Source organism: Rutilus rutilus, assembly GCF_951802725.1.
Source record: "Rutilus rutilus genome assembly, chromosome: 5".
NCBI classification, from domain to species: Eukaryota; Metazoa; Chordata; class Actinopteri; order Cypriniformes; family Leuciscidae; genus Rutilus; species Rutilus rutilus.
The window spans coordinates 14,693,173-14,712,278 of NC_140213.1; the positions used below are offsets into that span (position 1 = coordinate 14,693,173).

The 19,106-nt window shown below is 37.3% G+C and overlaps 1 protein-coding gene across 8 annotated transcripts in view; it reads left to right on the forward strand.

The window, feature by feature from the left end:
- def8 (differentially expressed in FDCP 8 homolog) overlaps positions 1 to 19,106 on the forward strand; it is a 115,448-nt gene that overhangs the window by 12,237 nt on the left and 84,105 nt on the right. For 3 of the 8 annotated variants that reach the window (XR_014627474.1, XM_084409650.1, XM_084409652.1), the window contains exon 2: positions 3,848 to 3,967. The exons of 2 other annotated variants lie outside the window; for them this stretch is intronic. Coding sequence is in view for 4 of the 6 variants with exons in the window: in XM_084409650.1 (XP_084265776.1) it covers positions 3,862 to 3,967 (106 nt within the window). In the remaining 2 variants the exon portion in view is untranslated. Of the gene's footprint in view, positions 1 to 3,847; positions 4,013 to 14,858; positions 15,001 to 19,106 lie in introns of those variants that run through there. 3 more of the 8 variants (XR_014627475.1, XM_084409649.1, XM_084409651.1) reach the window with 2 other exon arrangements.

Below are 19,106 nucleotides of genomic sequence, written 5' to 3' on the forward strand. Positions count from 1 at the left end.
TGTCAGCCGTGTTTAAACATTGTAAAAACACAGTTTGAACATTAACACTGCACTGTGCTGCTTACATACAGGTAAATAAAAAACGTAAATAATGATTCAATTCAAATGTATTGCACCTAAAAGTGAAATAAAAACTTTAACCTACTGTACTTAAAATATTAATTGTACTTCATTTAAAAAAAAAAAAACACAGGCTGTGTATTGATATTTAACCTTTTTAAACGTACATTTAAAATATTCTGGCTGACCCCTGTGAGTTTTTCAAGTTTTTCTTATTTAGAACTGATCACTTTATTGTTTCCATGGTGACGCGTCATTGCTTGTCACGTGACACACCGCAGCCACAATAGTGCTGAATGACTAATGATCTGCTGACACCCTGATGAAGGCATGTAGCCGCAACGCGTAGGTGTACTTCTCACCAATTCTTTAAGTAAGCCATGAATGAAATAAAGGCTTTTTAACTTTTTTCACTAACATTCGAGTGCCTTGGAATTCTTGTCTAGTTGTCTTCATGTCTAATGATCTGCTTTTATTTAATTTTTTTATTCAAAATATTCACAAATTTGTTAGCTATGGCATGAAATATTTGATATTCCGATTGTCAAATATATGCAAGTGCAAGTGTTATGTTGTTTAAACACCTTTATAACGATCGCGTTAGTTGAGCTATGTGCGCCGTTTATGACACTGTTCAGAGAATCGGATCTGTTGGATTTACAGCACGTGAATTCATCCACTTCTCCCGAAATACATGAAAGTAAGTGGCCGGTGAACTGGGAGAAGAATAGAGTTAACTTTAAAGTTACTTACACAATGTGTAACGTACACAATCTGATATGAATAAAATGTGTCGTCTAATTATAATGGAAATTATTATTATTTCCGCTTCCATAGACATCAGTGTGTATTTTAAATGTATTGTTTTTTTAGTACTTATATGAATTTAAATGTCTGAAACCTAAAATAAACATTATGTGGTTAAAAACACTGAATAATTGTGATATTTGACAGCGCCTGAGTGGCGCGCGTCCGTCTCTGGCTCAGCGCCAGCCAACTGCAAAAGCACATTTGAATTTAGCAGTTGATCACGTGATGCACTGGCCGTTCTACTCACACCGGTGTAATCGTATCGTACGCTCCAGGGACAAGCCAAGACTGATCACGCAATAGACAGTAAAAGATCACACTGGTTTGATCTTACGTGCGAAATTCAGTGATTCCTCTGCGTACCACTAGACGGAGCCTAGTGGTACACGTACCACACTTTGAGAACCACTGGCATAGGCTAGTATTACACAGTAGCGATAATGTTAAGCGCACCAGAATAAAATATAATATTCAGAAATAAACAGTGTAGCTGACTTACAGATTCTTTTAACATCCACAAATGAATAAGCACAACGATTCAGGGAGCAGGCTACACAGTGAACTCAGAGAAAACGCTACTTAAAGTCCCTGTAAAGGCAATTCTAAAAAAAAATTCTAAACACATTATAAATGTTAGAAATGTATTACTAAAACATATTACAAAGACTGTGAACTGTGAAGTACTGAATTGTCGAGTTAGACCATTAAACAGTTTTTCACCAATGCTGTGTTCCGGATTTTTTGGGCGGGGCTAAAACGGGGGCTCGATGACGCACTGAAGCCCCTGAGCTCCTGGACACGCCCCTACTTGATGACGCACTGGAGCCCCTGACGCTGCCCCTCCCCTAACAATATAGCACATTCATTCACATCAGTTTGCCGATCGCGAGTTACTGTCAGTACTATTAGTTACTACAGCCTACAGTTTGCTAGCTAGCTATGCCTTCGTCACGGAAATGAGTACTACCTGGATGCGATCACGTACAAAACAGATCGGTGTCCTTATTTAAATTTACGAAAAACGATCACATCAAGAAGAGGTGGATTAATTTTGTGAAGAGCCACCTTGATGGACAGCTGAGGATCACCGCCAAAACCCGCCTCTGTAGTGATAATTTTACACGGGATAGTTTTATAAACTTTCGTCGGAGACAACTGGGATTCACAGATAATCCGCTGTTACTGGTGAATGGGGCCGAACCGATTATCTCCCATCTCGGCCTTCAACCTCCCGTCGCGCCGACAACTGGTGCCATCGTCGGCAGTGCGAGCCCACCAATGAGTGTAAGTTGCCTTGTGTGCTTATGTTAGAATTATAGTAGGTAACGTTAGTCCAGGCTCGAACATGGCTTTGTAAAACCTAGGAGCATCCATTCCGGCTGTAGCGGTGACAGTTAAGTGTGGCGAGTCGGCGACGGCAGCTTTCCCGCGAGTGGGCGTGGTTTCAGTGCAGCCAGCGGACACGCCCCCAGTGTTTGAGAGCAGAGACTACTGCTCATTTTTTCAAGATTTTGATAGCTTATTTTATGTACTTGCCGGCTTTTTTTATCATTCAAATTTGGCTGGGTGGCTAACACATGTTTCTGTGGTGTGACAAACTCAGAACACATACTTAATTTTGACTTTACAGGGACTTTAAGCTCCGCTGCTTTCTTCGACCCTCTCTGTCTCTGGTCCTGCACTGTGCTTACTCAGTGTCAGTGCGAGAGGGGGAGTGGCCAGCGGCTAGAGCGGCAAAAGCCAATGTGTGCTTCTTTTACTGATATATTTACCGATATCTTTTGCATTTCTAATCCAAACAACGTCAAACATGGCACTGCACTTACTCGTGCCCGTAGCAAGACACTGTCAAGTTTGAAATCCATCGGACTAACGGTTCGAGAGATATGCGAATAACATACACACACACACACACACACACACACACAAACACACACACAGACAGACAGAAAGACGTTCCTGTAATTTATAGATAGATATAATATTCAGAAGTAGACAGCGTAGCTGACTTACGCCCATTTCACACATACTCCGTTTGCAGTGCGTATGCGGTGCCAATTAAACCAATAAAGGCTGGTTTAAAGTACTTCTTCCTGCCTCTATGTATTAATGCTCATGGGTAGCCTAAATGGGTTCCATGCAGACCTTAATATTAAGTATTTTACTGTTATGTGTCAACAAGATTCAACAAGACATTTTCACCTGGCTATACCCAATGTTTAGATCTGTTGTGGTATTTATGCAAATTAGCACATACATAATTAAATTATGCGTTTGTCCATGTTAACAAACAATTTAGCTGATAGAGTGTTTATGTCAGAATGTTTATTTTTAAACCACAACCTTCTAAGTGCTTCTTTTACCGATATATTTAACAACATCTTTTGCATTTCTAATCCAAACAACGTCAAACTTGGCACTGCACTTACTCGTGCCTGTAGCAAGACACCTGTCAAATTTGAAATCCATCGGACTAACGGTTCGAGAGATATGCGAATAACAGACATACTGACTGACAGACAGACAGACGTTTCTGTAATTTATAGATAGATAGATAGATAGATAGATAGATAGATAGATAGATAGATAGATAGATAGATAGATTCTGACTCCGGGTCTTCTTTCATACATCTGATCCTTGGGTGTGTGTGTGTGTGTGTGTGTGTGTGTGTGTGTGTGTGTGTGTGTGTCATCAATCACCTATCCCATATAGAGATTGCACTATTTATACACATGATATCAGAGTTAAAAAAAATCTATTTTAGTGCACCTTCTCTCTTGATTTTAGCGCACATCCTCGCTATCATAAGCCTAAGCCTACATATACGTATTTCTCAAAGAGCAGAAAGTTTGTTCTTTACTAGAATCTAAAAAGAGAGTAAGATGTGACATGAAATGACTATAGAATTTTCATTTTTGTGTGAGCTATCCCTTTAGGTGTATTATGTGACATTGATTATGTGTCTGTCTTCTACAGATGTAACCAGTGTCATGGAATATAATGAAAGACTTGCTCGCTTTCGTCAGGGTCTTGTCAACCCATTTGACAGGGGAGAGAACGACAGCAGCACTGAGGGGAAGAATCTTCCTAAACATGGTGTGTCAACTTTTACATTGAATATGCACTCCTCCTCTTCTGAAGGTACAGGTCAATATACACTGTATATTATACAGTTTTTACAGAGAAGGACATTTCTTGTGTTGTGAATGAGATCATGTGAGTCACACAATGTATGCTCTTGTAGCCTATACCACAGCAAAACACAATAACACTGACTAGGTAAATAAATATGGCATACAACAGGATAAAAATGACAAACAATTTCCCTATCATACACCCGGCGCAATGCAGCGCTAAGCGCGATGCAAGTGGTTTTTGCTAGTTTCAGCCCGACGCAGTTGTCTTTTTCACGTCCTGCGTCACATTGTTTAAATAGCAAATGCATTTGCCCCCATCTGTGCGCCCATGGGTGTGCTGGTCTGAAAACGCTGGTGTTCAGGCGCATTGTTGGTGCGTTGCTATTTTGAGGCAACTGAAATAGACTGCGCCATTGACCAACTGAAACCTGGTCTAAAGTCAATGGCGCAGTTTTTTAAATTATTTTTTATTATTTAAAGAGCACGTTAGTAATGTGCGCCTATTGGTGGTTGCACAACGCGTGTACACTCTGCTTATTACACACACACACACATGCGCAGCAGCACACAAACATTAAAAATAAAAGAATTACAATGTAAAATATTAATATTGTGTACATAAAGATATGGTGTAATCCGGCTTGTCCCGTAGATGGTCTGCTTGTGCCCTTTAACCTCGCGCACGAGCAGATCCGTTTGCTCTCTGGAGACTCGTTCTTTCCGCTTGCAAATTCCGCCATGTAAATAGCGAATCCCCCATGGCGCAAGCACAACTGGCTTTTAACCCTCTGGGGTCTGAGCTGTTTTCTGGGCCCTGGAGGTGTTTTGACATGCTCTGACATTTGTGCTTATTTCTGTTACTTGTGACATTTTCATGGTCTGATTACACTGTATTCAGCACAAACTCTGCTACAATAATATATCAGCAGCATGTATGTAAAAGTTTGTAGTTTTGAGATAATGACATTTATGCGTGGTTTGTGAAAATACAAAAAAAAATTCTCACTGAAATAAGGTCATGAAACCCATACTGATTATTTCTTCACAAGACTTTTGAAAATTGTATCACGTAGCCTAGAATATTTGCTCCAAAACTATGTGAAAATCACCCTGACTGCTCATTCAGAGAAGACAATATATTGATTTAAAATTTCTAAGACGTGTTTTGTGTGAAAAAGCAATATGCGAAGGGGCGGATCATCTCATTAATATGCAAGCTTTTCACACATGAGAAAGACAAAGACACTCCCTAATGCCCTATTAGGAGCTAACAGGCCCTGTCATTCTGAGCAACCTTGCACAAAGAATGAGGAGATTTAAAAAAGAATGGCTTTTTGATTGGATTTATTTACAACACAACATAATCCAAATATACACAACAAATGACAAAAAAGCACTTATTGAAAACAATGATCCAAAGACAGAGACCTTTCTGCCATTCCTAAAAACATTGTACATACCTTTCATTTCCAAGGTGTTTGATTTTCACTTTACCATGTTCATGTACAGAGACTCATGTGAATGTTGAAGTCAGCAGGACTCAGTGGCATCTGGGCCCTGAAAGAAAAAAAAAAAAAAAGTGAACATACTGATATCAAGAGAAATAGGGAATATAGTTCTAAAATGTATTGGGAATAAATTTTAGATTTTTCTGGTTCAAATTGCTTTTTAAAATTCACAGAATACACACACACACACACACACACACACACACACACACACACACACACACACAAATGTTTCCAACAATATATAATATAATGAACACCAGGTTTTTTGTGCCTTGTAAGCAGTAGGCTATGCACAGTGCGTTTCAAACGCGATCGCGCTCCAAATATGATACATTCAAAACCAGAGCTCGCTCCAAAATATGAAACATTATGGTTACCATATACATATCTACGTTTGAGCAGATATCCACAAACACAGTAACAGTAAACACGGGTCTAAATATTATAATATTCACCATATATCTAGCAACAGTTCAACTGCAATGTGAAATTTATGCAACAATAACAAACTAATATGTTAGAATTTCTTACCTTACATCTTTCTTGTCTTCAAATCGCGTTCTTCTTCTGAGGTAGCCTAAATCCAATGTAAGCTCACGGCGCGTCTTTCAAACTCGACGAAAAGCAGAGACTTGTGAAGTTTGTTGGTGCTTTGTTTTTGAGGTAATGAGCGCGTTCGCGTTCCATGTGGAGATTTGCATGTGAATATCTTTTGCGCTCGTAGGCGTGGTCAAATTAAAAAATAATTAGGAAGCGTTTGAGAAGCTGGACATCTTGTTGGTTTTATACAAATTACTTAAACAGAGAATATTTGTTTTCAGTTTGAATCCGATCATTTAAAAGTACACACTTAAATGTTTATAAAGGTATATGGCTCATAAATGTGTGACAAGTATTCGCTGAGTTTGGTTTCAGTTTATAGATGTGCTCAAGAAAAAAAAGTTCACCGCGACGGGGAGGCAGAAAGCACACCCTGTTTATTTTCTTTATTTTACAAAAACACAATGTTTTGATTTGATTGTAAGTGGACACATACAAAAGTAGAAATATCACAGATAATTTTTTTATATTTCTTTTTTCTGTATGACCATAAATGACGGAGTAATTTAAGTTTATAGTGCTACAATGTGAAGAAAATCCAGCAAAACGCGCGGGAGCGTTTGTCGACCTCAGAGGGTTAAAGGGAATGGGAGATGACACTCGGGTTGGTTTGTTTCACGTTACGCCCAAAACACACCCATTACTCATTAAGAAAATAGGGACAACCCTTTTAGACCATGTGCCGAGCGTGCCAACCATTTTTTTTGCAAAAGTGGATTCTAAGTGCACTTGCGCCCTACGCTTTAGACCATGCGCTTAGAACGTTAAAATAGGGCCCTTAATCTCTAGGTTTTTTTTCAATAACTACATGTCAGTGGCTCAAGCCTTTATTACTAGTTTTAAATAACACTTTAGAATTAGTAATGGAGGCTTGGGATGTTTGCAAGGGAGATACTTAGTTCTACACAAAAGTATTTCAATGCCAAAAGCCTGAAAATATGCCGGTATACAGTACTAACACTTTTATTTTTTTTAATCTGTACCTTCACTTTTTCTTGCGTACCGGCACTTCTCACTTGTTGCCGGTACTCTGACAGCCCACACTGCACCACCCAGATTAGCTTACTCCTCATAGAAAATGTTTTAAAACATTTTGGTCAGTTATTCAATGAATTATAGGCCTATAATTAAAATGATTAACAGTCTTTAATATGTACAATCACTGCAATAATCAATCATCCATGGAAATTAAGGAGAGCTTTCAAACACCCACTTTCAAAAACAACTTGTTCAACAGAATATTTTTTCACTACGTATGGGCCACAAGAGAAAAATTAAGAAAATAAATTAAGACAGTTATATTCCGCTATCAGCATATGTACCGTTATCAGCATATGTTGAAGTAGATTAATCTCTTGTCGTTTGAGAGAATATGCGCCGTTAATGCAGCATCAGATGCCATTTATGTTTTCCGTGTGTTGGTAGTCAAACTTCAGAACTGACCTCTTCATAGGGGAAATGTAAACAACACTTTTGTGTTAATGTACTGAGGAAACATACTCTAATGACACACGTGTCTGAATGCAAAGCTGAAAAGGCAGAGGTGAACGAACAGTGCGAACCAGTCTTGTCACATTTGAATTCTCTGCTGTAATGCGATCATGTAATGTGTGATAATAATACGGAAAAACTGATGACGTAAAAGTGTACTCTCCAGCCACAGCAGCCAATCACCACACCGAATTAATGCATATAGCTCTCTTTTAATGATGTTGTTTCAACTTTGCTTTTTAACCCGTTAAGCCCTGAAGGCATTTTTAGAGTTGTTTCTTCTGAGTGACATACAAAAAAGTAGAGATATATCTTTAAAACTATAGCAAGGAGAGTCAAAATGTAGGTATTATTTGATAGAAATCGTTTAAAATTTTTAGAAAAAAAATAAATAAATCAGTACATTTGGACATTCTTATGCTGAGAAACTGCTGTTAAAAAATAATTATATATATATATATATATATATATATATATATATATATATATATATATATATATATATATATATATATATATATATATCAGAGTTTCCGCTAGAAAAAAATGGTGCCGGTCAAAGTGACCGGCAGAGGTTTCGTTTTCCGGACATTTTGATGATATGCCGGTCAAATATCGCCTCTTAATTAAGAGGGCGGGATTATTACACGATTTATTATTTATAATAATAATATTACCATCTTACGTGACAGTTCTCCATTACGGACGCGTCGCGACCGTTCAAAGCGGCACTAAAAGACTGCTTTAAAACTTTCACAGAGACCTCAAACAGAAAGCACAAAGCCTTTCTTTAAAACGAATTTCGTTTTGTATTAATTGTATCTTAATTTTAATCAGTGTTTCATTATCCAATTTTCTCGATTTAATAAATAAAAAGTAAATATAGCAGACAATAAATAATCACGACATGGAGGCGCCAGCGCCTGAACTGGAGCTAACGTTAAGCTATCATCCATGAACCGAAATTTAACGTATAAGGTAGCCTACTCGCCTCACACACCTAAAAAAAAAAATAGAAATATATCTATTATCTACAGAAATCTTTACTTTTAAACAGAACCATTCAAAACTAAATAAAACGATGTAATCCGTATGAAATGTGTATTTCTCTCCGGCGCGTTCACTACTGCGAAGATCGCGAGTCAGACTTCATCTTTGCAGCCGACACAGAAAACACTTGTTTATTAATAGACAATTAAAATGTCTCACTGCAATATTTTACATATTCATAATCATTACTTTTGCTGGTTCTTTGTGACAGCTTTTAGGTGCCGTTTACATGAACGCGTCACTGCATCGATCAGCACCGAAAACAGAGAGAGAGAGAGCGTTATGAAAAATTGAGTGTGAGGGATTTGTTCACTTCACACAAAAAGATCTTGGAATGAGATGGCTAACTGTAGTAGCGTTTAGTCCACTGCCTATAATAGCCTATAATTTAGAGATCACTTTTTTTTTTTTTTTACCGACCGCCGACAACTTTGATCGGTTAACGTTGATTGATACGGTCAACCATCGATCAAACAGTCATCGGTTAACATCCATACTAGAGAGTAAACTTGACGGCACTCGCAAGAAAATGGATAAGTAGCTAAAATTCACAAATATTACACCATTTAAAAAATACATAGGCTACTGAGTTACTAAAACATTCTTTGTCAAATAATAGGCTACACCTGTTTGTTAAGTTTTAACGTTCATGTTTCCATTTGTTTAATTTCAAGATCTGAGGTGAATTATATCCATTGTTGCTTTTACAGCTACAAAGCTGGAGCACTAAATGATATTCAAAGTCTGATTTCACGCTTTTAACATTAAATAAAGCACATAAACAGTAGCCTACCAGAGATTATCATTGCCAGTTTGCCACACTTTGTGTTTGATGTTCCAGCGCGACGTCGCAGAAAAATAGAAACCGTTTCTAAATTAGAAATGTCGCGTGTCGCCATCGCGTCTGGTCAGGACAAACTCTGATTAACATGGAAAAGATACATTTTATCGCGTGTCGCGGCGTCGCGTGTAGTTAGATAGGACACGGTGTTAGGCAATTTTAATCGGACAATTTGACCGGAGAGATTTAATTTTGTCGGACATTTCATTTTTTTTTCAGCCAATGTCCGGCAATTACCGGACAACGGAAACCCTGATATATATATATATATATATATTTTTTTTTTTGGTAAAGTTACCCTACATGTGAGCTGCATCTGGATCAAATTTGGTGATGGCATAAAGTAATCAAAAGTTACAGCATTTAGAACCAAGGTAGCCTTTTTTGTTTAGCCCTTGACACCCCCTAATGGCCATTTTTTTAATTGTTTCTCCATGAGCTCAGATAGAAGTGTCCATCTCTTAACTTAGCAGAGTCAGAAACAATCTTCATGAATTGTTTGTCCTCAAAGGACATTTCACATTTATCTCTATAGCTCTTCCACAAAGTCCTCATTGTATTGCTGCACTAGCAAATCCTCAATTTTAGCTATAGAAATTCTGTTTACTTAAATGTGAGGCTTACCAAAACTATCAGGATAGGCTCCATAACATATCATACATTTACCACCCATCCTAGAAGAGTCTTCACTGCATAGGGCCAGTTACACCATACTTGGCTACACATCATGTCATTTCACTAATGTCTTCAGCGGGGAGTGAAGCAACCTGCACGGAGTGGAAACTTAAGGGCATGAATGGCCCTAGAACATTTGGCCCTAGATACAACTATTAGAGGATATAGCGAGGATATGAGGATGCCTGGTGTATGGAGTGAAGATTGATGTAGAAAAAAAGGCATTTAAAGGGTCATGAAAGCTCAATTTTTTTGAGATGTTAACAGATATGTACAGTTCAAGTCAATGAAAATAACAATAACACTCATAATGTTTATTATTAAGGGAAAAGTGTTTTTTATTTTCTCCATTTTTCTGAGCTATTTCATTCTTCCGGTTTAAAAAGCAAAGTTGAAACGTCACAACAAGTGAGGTATATGCATTAATTCGGTGTGGTGATTGGCTGCTGTGGCTGGAGAGTACATGTCTACATCATTAGTTTCTACATATTATTCATGAGAATAGGCTCATTTAATCCAATCACTGCGCTGTTTTACACATGAGATCACATTACAGCAGAAAATTCAAATGTGACAAGACTGGTTCGGCACTGTTCGTTCACCTCTGCCAGTTCAGCTTTGCATTTGGACACGCAAAGTGTATGTTTCCTCAGTACAGTAACACAAAAGTGGTGTTTGCATTAGAGGTCAGTTCAGGAGTTTGACTACCAACACATGGAAAATATGACTCTTAGAATATTTAATTTGTGTGCGCACATGAGAGCGGCACATGCACAGAAAGTCTTGATGAGTTTAACAATACTGGAAATGCAGATCACAGTTCATATCCGGACCAGAGCAAGCGTGTTTCAAATGACATATTTCACATACTCTCCTGCTCCAAACATGAACCAGCACTATGTATGTGCACATATTTAATCATGTCTTTAAATGAAATATATATGTGCAAATAATGACACTGATACAGCGGTACGTTTGATCATGAATGCTATGACAAGATGGATTATTCTGATATACAGAAGACAATAATGTAGACCAAAAATTCAAAGAATAATGGGCAAAAAAGTAGGGTTGCAGAGGGGCGGAACTTAATCTGGGGAATTTTGGATATATTACAAGTTGGAAACATAACAGGAATTTACGGAAATGTATGAGAATTTATGGGAATTAATTGGAAATTTGGGAAAATAAACTGTGTCATATACAAACATTTTGTTTTGTCATAAGCAGACATGTTAGTAATTGTTTTGTGCATATTGATAGATTTTCCAATTAATTACTTCAAATTTATTAAAAATGTATTTTTATAGCAGAAATTGTTGTGCATGTGTTATTTATTTCAGATTCACATGATCCTTCAGAAATCATTCTAATGCTGATTCGATACTCAGTTATTATCAATGTTGAAAACATTGTGCTGCTTATTGTGCTTAATAATTTATTGGAACCTGTGGTACTTTTTTTCAGGATTTACTGATGAATAAAAAGTTCAAATGAACATAATTATTCAAAATCAATCAATATAATACTATCAAAAACAAGTCAAGTAAGTCAAGTCACCTTTATTTATATAGCGCTTTTTACAATACAGATTGTATAAAAGCAGCTTCACATTGATAACATGAAAATAATACAACAAAGTTTGTTTCTAGAAGAAAATTGCGTCATCGTCCACCCTAAGTTAGGCAGATCAATAATATTGTTGAATATTAAATGTCCCCAACTAAGCAAGCCAAAAGCCAAGGCAACAGTGGCAAGGAACCAAATCTCCATCAGGTGACAGAATGGAGAAAAAAACCTTAGGAGAAACCAGGCTCTGTCGGGGGCCAGTTCTCCTCTGGCCAACGAGCGAACAGTGTATGATTATGATCCAGGCAGCATTACAGGTCAGAAGTCAGATTCGTTGTGTCGATGAGGCCTTCACAGGGCTGATGAGGCTGGCACTTCAGGGATGCGTCATGGATGGGTCCAGGTGCAGGTCCACCATCTGTGGCCAGTTGCATAAACTGTTAAGACTAGTCTTACAAGTTAGTCATCCAATTTTATTCTTTAAAACTGTTAATAACTTTTTAAAGTCAGTAACATAAAAACGTAGATTGGTCTAATTTGACACCGAACAGTAAGACTGATTACCCCTAATTAACTTCTAGTTGATCATACTAGTTCTTAAGACACAGTCTTAACATAATGGCTATGTTTATGCAACTGGCCCCTGATCTGGATACGGCCGGGGTCCAGCTGACTTCAGTAAATAGGGAGAGACTGTTTGGGACTTCAAGACTGCGTTGTCATCATGTCCAGGCACAGGTCCTTCATCGGATCTGGATACGGCCTGGATCCGGCGGACTGCGGTAAACCTCGGATAAACAGAGAGACTAATATTAGCGTAGACGCCATTCTTCTTATGATGTAACGAGTACATCAGGATTTATGGGAAGTGTTCCCAGTTCCGGCTGACCTAAACTATGCAGTCTAATATTGAATTATAGAAGTCGATAATGTGTTACGCCGGCAGTCGATTTTGATATTCTAGGTATTATCAACTGGCCGGAATTTTGAGATCGCAATAGACGTGAAGGACTATAATGCATCAAGAGCTCGCTCAAGTACTGCGGAGCTAAACCATTTAGTGCTTTGTAAGTAATCAGCAATATTTTCAAATTTATACGATGTTTAATATGGAGCCAATACAGTGATGACAGAACCGGGCTAATATGGTCATACTTCCTGGTTCTGGTAAGAACTCTAGCTGCTGCGTTTTGGACCAGCTGTAGTTTGTTTATTAAGGGTGCAGGGCAACCACTCATAATAGCATTACAATAATCTAGCCTTGATGTCATGAACGCATGAACTAATTGTTCCGCATTTGTCAATGAGAGCATATGACGTATTTTAGATGGAAAAATGCGGTTTTACAGATACTAGACACGTGACTTTCAAATGAAAGATTGGTATCAAAGAGCACACCCAGGTTCCTAACAGACGACGAGGACTTGACAGAGCAGCCATCAAGTGTTAGACAGTATTCTAGGTTATTACGTGAGGAAGGTTTTTGTCCAATAATTAGAATCTCTGTTTTTTCAGAATTAAGTAGTAGGAAATTACTAGTCATCCAGTTTTTTTATATCAGCTATGCATTCCGTTAATTTTGTGAATTGGTAAGTTTCGTCAGGGCGTGAAGAAATATAGAGCTGAGTATCATCAGCATAACAGTGAAAACTAATTCTTGTCAATATAAAAAAAAAACAATGTAAGTCTTTACTATCACTTTTTAATACATCCTTGCTGAATAAAAGTATTAATTTCTTAAAAAACTATTGAATGGTAGTGTAAATTGTTACAAAAGTTTTTTTATTTTAAATGAATTATTAACTAGTTGCTTATTAGCATGTATATTACTAGGATATTAGCTGTTTATTAGTACTTATAAAGCACATATTAATGCCTCATTCTGGATGACTATGTTCTACATCCCTTAATCCTTCCCAATTCCTACCCAATACCTAAACTTAACAACTGCCTTACTAACTATTAATAAGAAGTAATTATGAGTTTATTGAGGCAAAAGTCATAGCTAATAGTTAATAAATAGTGAGAATTGGACCCTAATCTAAAGTGTGACCCATCAAAGAATCCTGAAAAAAGTATCACAGGTTATTAATAAAATATTAAGCAGCACAACTGTTTCCAACATTGATAATAAATCCACATATTAGAATGATATCTGAAGGATCATGCAACACTGACGGCTGTAGTAATGGCTGATGAAAATTCAGTTTTGCATTACAGAAATAAATTATATTTTAAAGTATATTAAAATAGAGAACCAATATTTTAAATTGTAATAATATTTCACAATATTGCTGTTTTTGCATGAATGTGCATGTTATTCATGTTATGGAGGAATGCACAGTGCATGCAGGTAGTGTGGCCTCAGTAGCACTGCAGTAAGAAGTGTGCTGTGTGCATGGGATTGAAGAATGTGCAGGGTAGAAATTCAACTGAAATTGCATTAAATCTGGTTGTTTTTACCAAGATTATGCTGCAAGATTTCTTGTCAACTACATTTAAGTTCCCTGTTATAGGCTAACCTGCAATTTTAAAATCCCAGTTTATTCAAATTAATTCCCATATATTCCCATGGGAAGTTTCCAGCCTTGAAAATTCCCGGAATTTTGCAACCCTACAAAAAAGTAACTTTATTCTTTATTCCCCCAACTCTGTTGTTTGTTTGTTTGTTTTTTTCTCTGCTTATATTTTAATATTCATTTGTCTGAATAATGAGTGTGTTGCAGGTCTTTTATTGATAGTTTTCTCCCCTCTTCTCACCCTCTACACTCCCACTTTTCCACAGCTTTATTTATTTTTTTAGTCTTTTTCAAAGCTGAGGTGTGAATGACCAGGCTAAAACAGGAGGGTTTTATGACATTTTAAAGCAGTTTAGTCTGCAACATAACAAAATGTGACAAAATAAATAAAGGGATATGAATACTTTCGCAAGGCACTGTATATATGGTTATCATATTTTATTCGGAAAATGTAAAAGAATGACAAAATGGATGTTTGCCAGGTCACTTAAACATAATGCCTTTGAGACAATCAATTGTAAAGGGATGTGAAACTGTGAGAGGGAACAGTTGGAATTGGAACCAGAAGACAGAAGTGGTGACTGTTGTATCACTTCCTAGATCAAGCAGCAAATATGCAAATTTACAAAAAGACACAAAGACTCAGTCTCGCTCTTGAGTTGGAATATTTGACATTCTCAGTAACATCTCTAAACAGGTGTATGTGGCAAAATGCTGTGCTGTGACATCTATGCAGGTTAGTCAAAACAACCCTATATATTCATAATGGAACATTTCTCTACTCTGCAGTATGTTTTTATGTTATGTATATGTTTATATAATCTATGCTGACAAACTGACACAGTGTATTATAAACATGATAGATTCTATTATTTAAAGCTCCTGGTGTTATTATTACTATTATTATTAGTTTTGTTTGCTTTCTGTTTACAGTTGTAGCAAATTAGCTCTATGAAATACACTGAAAAAAATTATTCGTTGAATTTAATCAATTTTTTTATCGTAAGTGGTTGCACTCAATGCATTTGTTTAAATGTAGGTAAAATCAATTAAATTGAACTTAATCAATTTTATTTAGTAGTAAGTCCACCCCTATTTAATTGTTACTTCTACTTAACACATTTAGTTGAACTTAATCAATTTTATTTAGTTTCATTAGTATAACACATTTTATAATTCCACCCCTATTTAATTGTTCCTTCTACTTAATTTATTTATTTATTTATTTATTTATTTTGAGTGTTCAAAATTATCCAGCTTAATCTACTAGTTAAACATATACAGCAGTATTTAATTGACAGTATGAGAGGTTGTTAAATGTCTTTCAAATACACACAGAAATTACTTTGTTTTAATCTTATCTTTAATAGCTGCCATAAAAAAAATACAACACCCTTTCTGTAGAAATGTTAAAACTCACATTGTACAATTGGCCACATAAATATCCAGCATATCAACATTGCCCTTATCTGGCAATGGGCCACAGAACATTTGTTTGTGAATCCTTAAAACAAGTGCTAAAACTCCATTAATGTTAAAAACAGAAGTGCTGAATTTCATAAAAAATTGCACATTCATATAAGAAAAAATAAAAAAATAAAAAATCACAGGTGGGATTAGCCCACAATAAATTTGTTTGTGAATCCCTAATACAACAGTGCTAAAACTGCATATAAAAGTGCTGAGTTAAATAACATTAAAAAATGAATGCTAAAACTGCTAAAAACAAAGTGTTTACATTTCATGCAGCAAATTGCATTTTGAATGGTAGTTTCAATGGTAGTTTTTGAATGTTACTTTTGACCTATAAATATAGAGGTCTTGAAAGGAAATAAAAGTGCAAGATACAGGCCGTGACATCTGAACAAATTTCATGATAAGCCTGAACATCCATGCCTGCTGCAAAATTACAGCATTAAAGGGGTCGCACACCGGATGAGAAGCACAGCGCCGCGTCTAGGACAACTCGAGGTATCGCACACCGGATGCGCACTTTCTCAGTTTATGGCCAGCAATATTGTTATGTTTAAGGACATTATGGAATTAAGATAATGTCTGTAGTATGTTATGATTGTACTGTACAATTAAATACAATCGTTGCTAAGTCTGCAGTCTGAACACTTTACCTCAGAGCGATCGTTAAAGTGCCCCTATTATGGATTTTTGAAAATGACCTTTCATGTAGTGTGTAACATAGCTCTAAGTGAATGAAAACATCCTGCAAAGTTTTAAATCTGAAAGTGCACCGTATATAAAGTTATTGTCTTTAAAAAGTAAGAGTTGACTCTGAGTCGCTGAAATTAATTGTTTTTCAAACGAGTCATAAGCCGTTTCGTTGTGACGTCAAGACGAAACATTAGCATATAGCCCGCCCACTTATTGCGCACGCAGACACCAGGGAAAACTTGAACCTCCTCAGACACTGCAGCTGATTCCTGTGGATACTGGACAGCATCATGTCGAGAAGACGCTGTGCTCTACAATGTGACGGTAAAGCCAGTTTTTTTTTCACTGCCCAAGGACGAGCATGTAAAGAATCAGTGGTTCAAATTCATCTTTACCACCTATATCACAGCAGTATAATCCTAAACTTTTGCTGTGTTCCCTTATTTTACTGAAGACTGCTTCTCAAAATCTCGGAGTTCAATGCAGGATTCACAAACCGCTTGCTCTTGAAAGATTTTTATATTGTGTAGGTCTCCTGCTAACTGGCTAACTCACGTTATCACTATCTTACTGAAATACTTCTGCTAATCAGTTGTGGGCCACTATTACCTATAACTGTGTCTATTAATGCAGATTGTCTGTCGTTCTCACTACTTTGAGGAAATATTTGTTTTACCAATGTTTATGTTACATCAGATCATTCACTCTAGGGCTCGGCTAATGTATACATTGCATAGCCTACATGCACTGTGATTGATACAGTTTCCACGTATTCACTGCCATATATTAGAAAAATACTCTGTAAATAAATTAGTACAAGTAAAATAATCGGTTTGTTGATGGACATAAACTTGTTAAAGGAGAACTCTGCAACTCTAGCAAACTCTAGTCACTTCTTCGCTGATTTTCCTTTTGTTGTCGCATGTTTTCCCCACGAGCTCCCCCTACAGCTGTGGGGGGGGGCGTATATTTCACAACACAGTCGTAAAAAACTCACTTGCGGCGGCCTCCTCCCCCTCTCTACCGCTGCTCATGTGTGTTTGTTTTGATCGGAGCAAGCCAACTGTATCGTGTGGAGCTATGTCTACCGAGGTGGGTAATCTGGTAATACATCATACATGCGTGGGTGTTTATGTCGAATTGCCGTAAAGCAATTTGTGTTTCGCGCTCGTTCTCGTTCTAGTTCTCGCTTCTCACGAGACTTCCAATTTCTATCTTGCCGGGATGGTAGTCCCCAAGTTTCAAGGTTGGTTTTCCGCCTGGGAACGCTGGGGGGAGCGGGGAAAGTCACCAATATCACCAGAACAGGTTGTTTAACCATCCAAATGATTTCTAGACAGTTTTATTAAGTTAAAAAAGTTACCAAGTTCTCCTTTAATGCTGATGGAGATGAATTACAGTTGTAACATCTCATATAATGTACCTCAAATTGAGGTACATTATATGCATATTGCTGAGAAACATCCTGCTCGAGTCGTCCTTGTAATGGAGGTTCGGGTTGAATCACTAGTTCTTCCAGTGTTTCATTATTGGACTCGCGTTCGGATTGATATGGTAAAATTGACGTCATCGTTCGTTACTGTGTTTAGTTTACAGTGTAGGAAGCCTCAGGACAAGCAGAGCTGACGTTGTTATAGCAATGGGCGTTTTTGTTTTTGACGCGCTGTACACGGTAGGCCTATCACAACAGACTGAGCTGTCTGGCCAATCAGAGCAGAGTAGCTCACGGAAAGGCGGGAGAGATGATTGATTAATTTGACGAGTTGTTTGAGAATCATTGAAAATGTGATGATGTGCAAATGTATATTATGAGGAAATTAAACAGTTTTTTTACCTTTGATGCATGTAAACATGTTGTAGGAGACTCCACAACAACATTAGGAAACTTTAAAATGGCATAATAGGGGCCCTTTACCTGATTGATTGAGAATATCACCTGAAAATCCGATAACATCAGCAATTTTCATTCAAGCAGCTGATTTCTGTAAATGAATGTAAAACGAAATGTATATTGCAGCACAGAATGAAGTCAGTATACATTAACGACGATTTGAGACAAATAAATGTAAATGTAATATAAAACTATGTAAATGGTGCTCTGTGGCACGGCAGGATTTTGAACAAGGTCCTGAGCCATTGCTGGGCACCGCCGGTGTGTGTACACTCATAGAGAATAATGTGTTCGAATTTTAAAGAAATGGCGCTGCGCTTCTCGTCCGATGTGCGACCCCCTTTACACTGTTTTTCAGTCCTAGAATTTTAGGGGTGAGTCTTTCAGAATCCATCTGCATAAGGACTTTCTGAAGAAATTCATAGTAGTATTTTAGTTCTTTTGGGTATGCCAAATTAGGGCTGGGCGATAAAACGATAACGATATGTATCGCGATAGACACGTAATCAATATCAATAAAAAATGCGTTCGATAAAACGTTCGATAATTTTTTTTTTTCTTTGTCGGAAGAAACCAGAGGTTGCGAAAGCAAATTTGGTTGCATTAACAAAGGCACTCAACTCTCTGGTAACCTTGCAACGTAGGGGGTGACACTCAACAGCCAGTCAGTATGGTTGCGCAATATTGTTGTCTCGTGTTGGATTCTTCAGTAACAGAACCGGCGTGTAGTGATACAGCGATTGTTGATAAAACAGGAAAACCGTAGACTGACCGTAGTCAGACCA